The sequence below is a fragment of the Kryptolebias marmoratus genome, linkage group LG17 (assembly GCF_001649575.2).
Source record: "Kryptolebias marmoratus isolate JLee-2015 linkage group LG17, ASM164957v2, whole genome shotgun sequence".
NCBI classification, from domain to species: domain Eukaryota; kingdom Metazoa; phylum Chordata; class Actinopteri; order Cyprinodontiformes; family Rivulidae; genus Kryptolebias; species Kryptolebias marmoratus.
The window spans coordinates 17,894,689-17,903,262 of record NC_051446.1 but is presented as its reverse complement, the minus strand read 5'-3'; the positions used below and the strand labels follow the sequence as shown (position 1 = coordinate 17,903,262).

General features: G+C 41.8%; 1 protein-coding gene across 3 annotated transcripts in view; it reads left to right on the top strand.

Moving 5' to 3' along the window:
• LOC108248557 (zinc finger protein 385D) overlaps nucleotides 1-8,256 on the top strand; it is a 62,538-nt gene extending 54,282 nt beyond the window's left edge. For 2 of the 3 annotated variants that reach the window (XM_037980808.1, XM_037980809.1), the window contains 5 exons: nucleotides 2,648-2,831; nucleotides 4,486-4,845; nucleotides 4,948-5,150; nucleotides 5,296-5,394; nucleotides 6,585-8,255. In XM_037980808.1, the coding sequence (XP_037836736.1) occupies nucleotides 2,648-2,831; nucleotides 4,486-4,845; nucleotides 4,948-5,150; nucleotides 5,296-5,394; nucleotides 6,585-6,815 (1,077 nt within the window). In that variant the 3' untranslated portion in view covers nucleotides 6,816-8,255. Of the gene's footprint in view, nucleotides 1-2,647; nucleotides 2,832-4,485; nucleotides 4,846-4,947; nucleotides 5,151-5,295; nucleotides 5,395-6,584 lie in introns of all 3 variants that reach the window. The other variant, XM_017437414.3, reaches the window with a different exon arrangement.
• The last annotated feature ends 318 nt before the right edge of the window (nucleotides 8,257-8,574 follow it).

Here is an 8,574-nt window from a genome sequence, read left to right as displayed (position 1 = left end):
GGACAGAGCCCTGGGGAACTCCTGATGTGACAGATGAAGGCTCAGAAGTGAAGGTTTTGATCCGGATGAACTGAGTGCGGCAGGAGAGATATGATTTAAACCAGTTTAGAGGAGTCTGAGTGATACCAATAGAGGAAAGTCTGTTGAGTAGGGTGGCATGGCAGATGGTGTCAAACGCTGCACTCAGGTCGAGGAGGATGAGGATGGACAGCAAGCCGGAGTCAGCTGCCAAGAGGAGGTCATTGGTGATTTTTATGAGGGCTGTTTCTGTACTGTGGAGGGGACGAAAACCAGACTGAAACAGTTCATACAGGTTGTTGTTGGATAGATAAGTGTGAAGTTGGGATGCTACTGTCTTTTCAAGAATCTTGGAGATGAAAGGCAAGTTGGAGATAGGACGGAAATTATTGTGATTATGGTGATCAGCGCCAGGTTTTTTCAGGATAGGGGTTATGGCAGCAATTTTAAATGATGCAGGAACTGTTCCGGTGGAGAGAGAGGAGTGAATAATGGCAGAGATGAGAGGGAGTATAGATGGGGCACAGGCTTTAACCAGGACTGTTGGAAGAGGGTCAAGCAGACAGGTGGACAACTTGGACTTGTTAATGGACTTTTTAAAATCTAATGTGTATCTTTCTCTGTTTCTTCTGCTCGTACAGCTTTGACCTAATTAAAATTATTTATGCATACAACCAAGTTCCCTATAAAGTTGAGGCGTTGTGTAAAGTGTAAATTAAAACCAAATGAAATGATTTGCAAATCTCATAAACCCATATTTTATTCTCAGTGGAACAGAGTAAACGGATCAGATGTTCAAACTAAGAAATTGTGCAATTTTTAAGGGGAATAAAAGGGTCATTTTGTATTTGATAGCCGTGAAACATCAAAAAAAGACAGGACGAGGCAACAAAAGGCTGTGAAAGTAAGTGGTATGGATAAGAAACAGCTGGAGGAGCATTTTGTAACTAATTAGGTTAATTTGCAACAGATCAGCCCTCGGTCTCCTTGAGACGTCTCTAACCAAGAATCTGTTTATTTGTAGATAGTTGTGCTTTAACAGCTACTATAGTGGGCCACAGTGCTCCACTGGCATGTCAGATTGTGTAGTAATATGCAGATGGGAACAGAATCTTCCCTCTGACTCATTAATGGTTAGTGTGCACGCTGACGTTCAGCCGAAGGGCTCGAGTGGCCTTTGCTCTGCCTCGTACTCCCGCCGTCACACCCTGACCCTCAGTGGCAGCCTCTTTTCTTCGTGCAAAGTGTTAACGTGGAGACATCAGTTCAGCCACTCGGTGCACGCAGTCATAAATAGATCAGCCTCTGCACACTTTGAGTTTCAATGCGCATTAACCAGCTGCACGGAGGGTTAAACTGGTGGAGATGATTGGAGCAAAGTCAAATCATCCAGCAAAGTTATGGGAAACCAGATATTTAAAGTCTTATCAAGATGACTTTCTGTTTATTCAGTGGTTGCGCTTGAGTTTTTCTATCTGAATGAGCACCAACGCTTCAAATGATGTATTCCTGAAGGATAAAGGTGGACACATTTCTTTACATGTTTCTTTTTGTGTTTATAAATTTCATGGAAAGACCGAAACTTTCTTTACCTTTAAGCATCAAATAACCGATGAAGTAAAAATCAAAACCACATTTAATGTAAATTGTTAAAAAATGTGAAAGGGCTGAGTACTTTTTAGTCTTTGTTAACAAAATTTTGTTTTGGAAATCCCTGCGTTTTTATAACAACGTGGGCTCTTTAATGTGAGAATAAATCAGTGAAATAAGAACTGATCATTTGTGCACCGTGACTGATTATCATCAAACTTGTGGACTTTTTGGGGTCAAATGCATCATTTTTCCTTAAAGCTCTAAAACAGATGGAAAGATTACAGTTAATACTGGGGATGCTGACTCAGCATTCACACATACTTTGTGCTGTTTTAGTCATTTATGTGTTCAAACGTCCAGCCCATTCAGGTCAAGGCTGCTGTGAATTTTGGTTTTTGTAACTTTTATACTTTTCAAAATATTTCACTTTATTTACAAATATTTTCCCCATAAAACACATTGAGATCTCTTGAATTCCTTCATAAAAAACGTTTATCTTTTTTAAATCAGCTTCAGAAAACTTGCTCTGTTTTCTTATCTTACATTTACGATTATGCTACTTTTAGCTTTCAGTTACAGTTCTGTTACCATTAGCTTTTAGCTAGCCTGTTGTTGCTTTTAGCTTCTAGCTACTGTTTTATTTTAGCTTTTAGCTAGCCTTTTTGGTACTTTTAGCTTCTAGCTACTGTTTTGTTATTTTAGCTTTTAGCTAGTGTTTTGATTCTTTTGGCTAATATTTTTGCCACTTTTACCTTTTAGTTTGTTTTTTGCTCCTTTTAGCTAGTAGTTTGCTACTTTTGGCTTTTAGTTGATTTTTTAGCTAGCATTTTTCTGCTTTTTGCTATTATTTAGCCACTTTTGGCTTTTCGCTAGCATTTAGCCACTTTTGGCTTTTAGCTAGTGTTTTGCTCCTTTTAGCTTTTAATACCTCAGTTTCTGCTCCTTCGGCAGTCACTCGGCGCCGTTCTTCAGCCGTCCTGTGAACACACTCTCCCATAATTGTAGCGTAATTAGGGTGTTTGTGTGACGGTTCCAGACTCAGGCAGAGGCTCACTACAAAGGTCACAAGCACGCTCGAAAGCTGAAGGCCCTGGAGAACCAGAAGAGCCGGCAGAGGAGCGGACACAGCCAGTCCTCGGCGGGAAAAGACAGAGACGGTGAAGGAGGCGCGACAGGAGGAGTAACGGCGCCAACAGCCTCGCAGCTAAACGACAGAACAGGTACAAGTTGGGGGGTTTTTTTCTCCCCTTTTCTAAAAGCAGTCCCCTTGCCACCTTCTGAGTAATTAGCTGTAATTGAAGAGAGTGAGCTCTAAGGCTTGGAAGCTGCCACTCAGCTGGTTAATTACCAGCCATTACCTGTCCTGCTATCGTCGCTGCTGTCGGATAGATAATTACTCCTATCAGGCGAAGGCGTTCTGCAGGATGAGAAGCATTAAAGGGTTTAAAAAGAGATGCAAATCTGGAGAGGAATGACGATATGTTGCACTCTTCTGTGACCTGGTTTGAAAGCAAAAGCAGCTCAACTGAAGTCGCTGATTTAGACACGTCGATGCTTTGACAGTGGACAAGGAAAAAGCTGCACGACGCTGACAGCCCAGCAAGTAATGAAACCTGCAGAAACTAAACGCTGGATGTGCATCTGCAACTGATTGTTTTGGAGCCCACCCAATTCAAGATGGCCACCGCAGCCGATCGGCCTTATAAAACACAAAAATGGCTGTAATTCAGTCGGTTTTATAGCTAAAGCCTGGTGTGGTTGTAGCTGAGAGCCATTTCCAACATACACTATATTCTGAGTGTTCATTTTATCACTTGTAGTAAATTCTTACGAGTTAAAGTTTGAAATCCACAAATATTCAGGAACAAATAGCGCATCCTTTACATTGTAGATGTTGATTCTTCGGCTCCGTCGAGCCACTTTTCGAGGAATGACTTTGCAGTTCACCAGTTTTCCTCTCTCTGAGCCATCAGTCACGCCGCTTCTCATTCTGCCTGACAACAAAATATCACCATCTTCTTTTCTATTCCCTCTGTCTGCTTCTCCTTTCCATTATTGATCCTCTACCTCCCATTTTCTTGCAGCACCTATCAATTTCCCCCTCGAAGCACATAATGATAAGCTTGTTACCTTCGGTGGTTGCCATGGCTGTTGATTGATGTGACGGAGGGAGCTTCGGCAGAGAGAGAGAGAGGGGCAGAGAGAGAGAAAGAGCCAACAAATGACAGGGAGACACGGGGACAAAGGAAGAGTGATTAAGATGGCAGGGGGAAAAAAAAAAGGAAAAGATGTGGTAAATTCAAGAGATGATAGAGAAGACCAGAAAGTACAATCAGAATGTGATGTGAAAGGAGTAGAACAAAGAGAAGAGAACAAAACCACATTAGGCCATTCATTAACAAAAGTAACTTGATCATGTAGACTTTTGACTTAAAACCAGCTTGATTAATTGATTATAAATACAAAAGGTGATTAAATACTGTGAAAATGAAAGGTCTAGCATTTCTTGTTGCAGTTGTTTTTGTCAAACCCTAAAAGAAATAAGTTATTTGCAATCTCTGGTGATGTTGCAAGATGTTACGGATGTTATGACTCTCAGCTACTTTCACGTCCAGTTTTATCTCAATATCTGTAAAACTCACTGAGTTGTGGCCATTTTTTCGTTATAGCTAATGTCAATGAGCCGTGGTGGCCATCTTGATTTGGGTTGACTCCAAAAGTGACTCAGATGTGCTTCTGATTACTTTGTGCAGGTTTTTGGACAATTCACCCAGTGGTTCATGAGATATGTTTGGTAGCAGACAAACAGTGGCTGGGTAAAGAAGACATTTTGAAACCTTGTCAGCCATCTTGTGTTTGTCCGTCTGCCCGCAGGATCGAGCGCTTCATCCCAATCTGCACAGCAGCCTCCTGAAAACACCCCGGAGAGCTCCCAGACGCCCCCTCCATCTTCTCTGACCTCATCCGCGGACTCCCCCTCCCTGCCCTCGGCTCATCACAGCCCAGAAGTCTCCCCCGAACCTCCGGTTTCGGATCTCCCTTCGGACAGTCCGCGTGCAGACAGGTGCAGCCCGGAGACTGGGTCAGCGCCACACTCAGACCTGCAGGGGACCTCCATGGGAGGAGAGGAGGAGGAGAAGGTGAAGGAGGTGAAGAACAATAAAAAGCGTCTTCACTGTCCAACGTGCAAAGTGACGGTCAATTCCAGCTCCCAGCTGGAGTCTCACTGCAGCGGTATTCTCTTTCACTTTACCACTTAACTTTAGGTTTAAGGCGCCTAAATTTCCTTTTTTATTGCTCTGACGTTTATCTCCTCTGTCTGGGTGGACGAATCAGGGTCGAAGCACAAACAGATGCTGGATGGTCAGAACAGCAGCCGGTCGCACCGCAGGGTCAGGATGGGGTCATCGCCGCGGCCCAAAGGTCGGATGAAACAGCGAATCAGGAGCAAGAGCAGAGTGGTCGTCGGTGTAACCAATCAGGCCTTCCACTGTGAGCTCTGCCAAGTGTCGGTTAACTCAGAAACACAGCTCAAACAGGTCTGTGCACTGTACTCTGCTTCGTTTTGCTAAGTTTGCACTTTATAGAAACGTGCTGCCAGTATTTTATACCGAGGGTTTGTCAACCTGGTGTGTTTTTTAGGCAGAGCTCTTTCGGCTGAATCTCTCGTTCTTTGTCTTTTAGCACACAAACAGCAGGAGACACAAAGAGCGTTTGGCTGGGAAGCCTGTAAAGACCAAGTTCACCCCCTATAATAAACTGCACCCCAGTGCTGTCTTAGCAGTGAGTGTCTTTCACACACACACACATTTAATTAGTTTTTTATTTGTCCTCGTAGCACACGGTCAGTAAGGAACACATTATAACAAACAATTGATGCACAAGCCAGACAAATGCTACAGAAAATGTTTTTAATGTCTCATCTACTCCTCTGTCTCAGCTGCGAGGATTAAATAATTATTTAAAAAGGTGAAACTGAAACTAGATTTAAAAAGGTTAGGTGTAAATATGAAACATGTTAAAGAGATGTTGTAAATCACAACATACAGCCAACTGTATTTTACCCGTTCCAATGCTGTGACTCATTTTTATGATTTTCACACAAACTACAACTCAAAAAGCATTTGTTCTGTATGGAGAGATGTTACAGATGATAATAAATCATAATTTTAGTGCATTGAAGGTAGTAATGTAAATAGCTTAGTTACAGTAGCTAAAACAGATTCTAAAATGAGCCACCCAGTAGCTAAATGTAGCAAAACAAATGCTAAAGCTAAAATTAGCTGAACAGATGCTAAACAGTAGCTAAAAGAAAACATTCCCAGGCCTACAAACCGTGCCGATAATTAATGAGAAGTATTTAAAAAATAGTACAAATCTGCTTATCTTCATATCAAAAAGTGTGCTCGTGTAGATTAAATCATGAACCTGGGGGAAGCTGCCAAGGTGGACGTGACCTGCGGGACCTAAATGACTGTTCTGCGACCTGTGCACACAAAAGAAAAATAAGCCACAATTTTCACAAAGTGGCTCACAGGTAATTCAGTGAAACTGCAACTGAAAATCTGTCTTTTCTCTCGATATCGAGGCAAGTTGGCGCCGCCAGCGAGTCTCCAACAGCTGCAGCTCAGTGAGACACTCCCTTTAATATACTCTACTTCTTTTGGTCATACCAACCAGGTCATGATTGTGGCAGGACTGTTTCTGTTGCACGGTAAAGGTCCCCACAAGATGAACTGTAATCCTTACGGTTCTACCACAAATCTCCTTGAACTCTGTTCCTCCTTCATAGAAGGAACAGTGACTACCGTTGTGGTGAACTAACAAGCTAAGTGATAATTATGGTTAAAATTAAGCACCCTAAAGATCAGGATGTGTGGGTGTTTTGTAAGGAATTTGTATACTGTAGATGGTGGCCTGGTTGTCCTCTCAGTCCTGTCAGGAGTCATCACTTCTCCTGTTTTTGGTTTCAGACTAAACTGGCTCTGCAGAAGCAGCTCTCCAAAGCCCTGCCGGCGGGGCTCCTGACCAGCCCGCTCAGTCCGTCCGCATTGTGCGCCATGGCGTCCGGACCCTTAGCTCTACGTCTGCCTCCAGGTCCCACGGCCATTATCCAGGGTCCCCTCATCAGCCCCACGCTCTTCAGGCCTGCACCCGGACCCCTGAGGGCCACGCACACTCCTATAATCTTCTCCCCCTACTAACTACGAGCGCAAAAGGTGTCGGGACTCGCAGATTCTGACCCAGTCAGGGCGGGCCCGGCAGAAGTGACTGACTCTGCCAGACACGGGACAGTCCAGCTCTGCCTGGGTGACACCGAGACGCTGCAGTCAGAGCGAGTGACTGCTACATGTCAGAAACCCAGTGTGTGGATGGAGATTTCAGCGCTGACTGAGCAGCGTGCCAACCTTTAAAACTGGAAGGATCATCTCTCATCAGCTGAGTGCTTGACCCCTCTGCAAGCCATAATGACGTCCATCTCCTAGTTTATTTTACGCTAAAGCATTCAGATATTTAAGAACATTCTTTCATCGTAGAGCTTTCTGACTGGACTCTGAAACTCTCTGCTTTAGTTTTCATCAGCAAATCAAAATCAGAGCTGTCACGTCTTGTTATTCTCTCTTAAAGTTGGTTTAAATATGTAACCGGTCTTATTCTGTTTTTAAAAAAAAAGACGATAAAGATCTGCCGTTTTGCACTTCAGAACATTTTGTATCTCAGCATCATTCGACGTGCATTATTTGTCCCAGTTTTCCTCTCGGTCTCTGTGCGTGTTTGTCTCTTGTTCTTTGTGTAATAAGTGACAATCAACCATGACGTGAATGGATGAGTGCTTGCCAAACAGAGATGAATAAATTAACGTGTAAAATGAAGCGGTTCGGAAATCAAGCTCTACGTTTAAAACTTTTAAAGCTAAACTTTAAAACCATCATGATGTGCTTTTCTGCTGATAGCTGGAAGGATTGATAAAAGGTTACACTTTAGGTCACCCTGTTTAAAATATACTTTAAAATAAGTCAGATTTAAGAAACAGAACATGTTGCAAAAATGCTAAAACACTCCAAAAAAACAACTTAACAGGACATGTTAGAAATGTTTAAACCATATTTTATTACAAATACAGTAAGATTTGTTGTATTTTTAACATCTCTGTTGCAGGGTGTTTCATTCCTTTTTATGAAAATGTTTTAATTTTGAATAAAAAAAGATCCTAAATGGGGGGATTTAAAGTGAAGCATTTCAGGAAGGTTAAGATGTGGCAACAGCTCGATGCTGCTTGTGCAATAAGAAGGAGCAGATACTGTTTGTGCTCTTCATCGACATCTAAACAATCACGTTTAAAATACTGAAACTGTTATTTCTGTTGTGACTATTAAAAACGATCTACTTTCATTAAAGATGTTCCTCTCATGGAAAAGCCCTAAGCAATATGTATTTTTAAGCATCACCTGGTAAGATTAATGACTAGTATAACTGTACTTTTTTTTTTTTTGGCAATAATGTAAAACTATGTGATAAAAATGGTAATACTGTATTCCACATTAACTTATAAACAGTCCTGGTTTTTACACAGTTGTTTGTTTTTCTTTTACAATAATGTGTACTCTTAAAAAATTTTGATTATGGGCACATATTTACTATTATCTTACACCACACCGTTATGATACAGGTTTGAAAGGACACGTGCTTGTTTTAGCGTAAATTTGTATATTGAACAAAAGAAAAAACAGAGACACTTACCTGTACAGTAAGGACTGAGGATTTTAAAATATTGAAGTACTAATTACCATAAACACAATTACCAAACAGTCAAAGTGACCATTAACACGAGTCCTTTAGTCTAACAGCAGACTTTCTTTAAAAAAAATTAAATTAAATAAAAAAAGGAAAGCCACTTTGAGTTTGTCCTTCAACAGGAAGCTAAACCTTACATTTCACGAGAATTTGGTTCCCTCTTGTGGT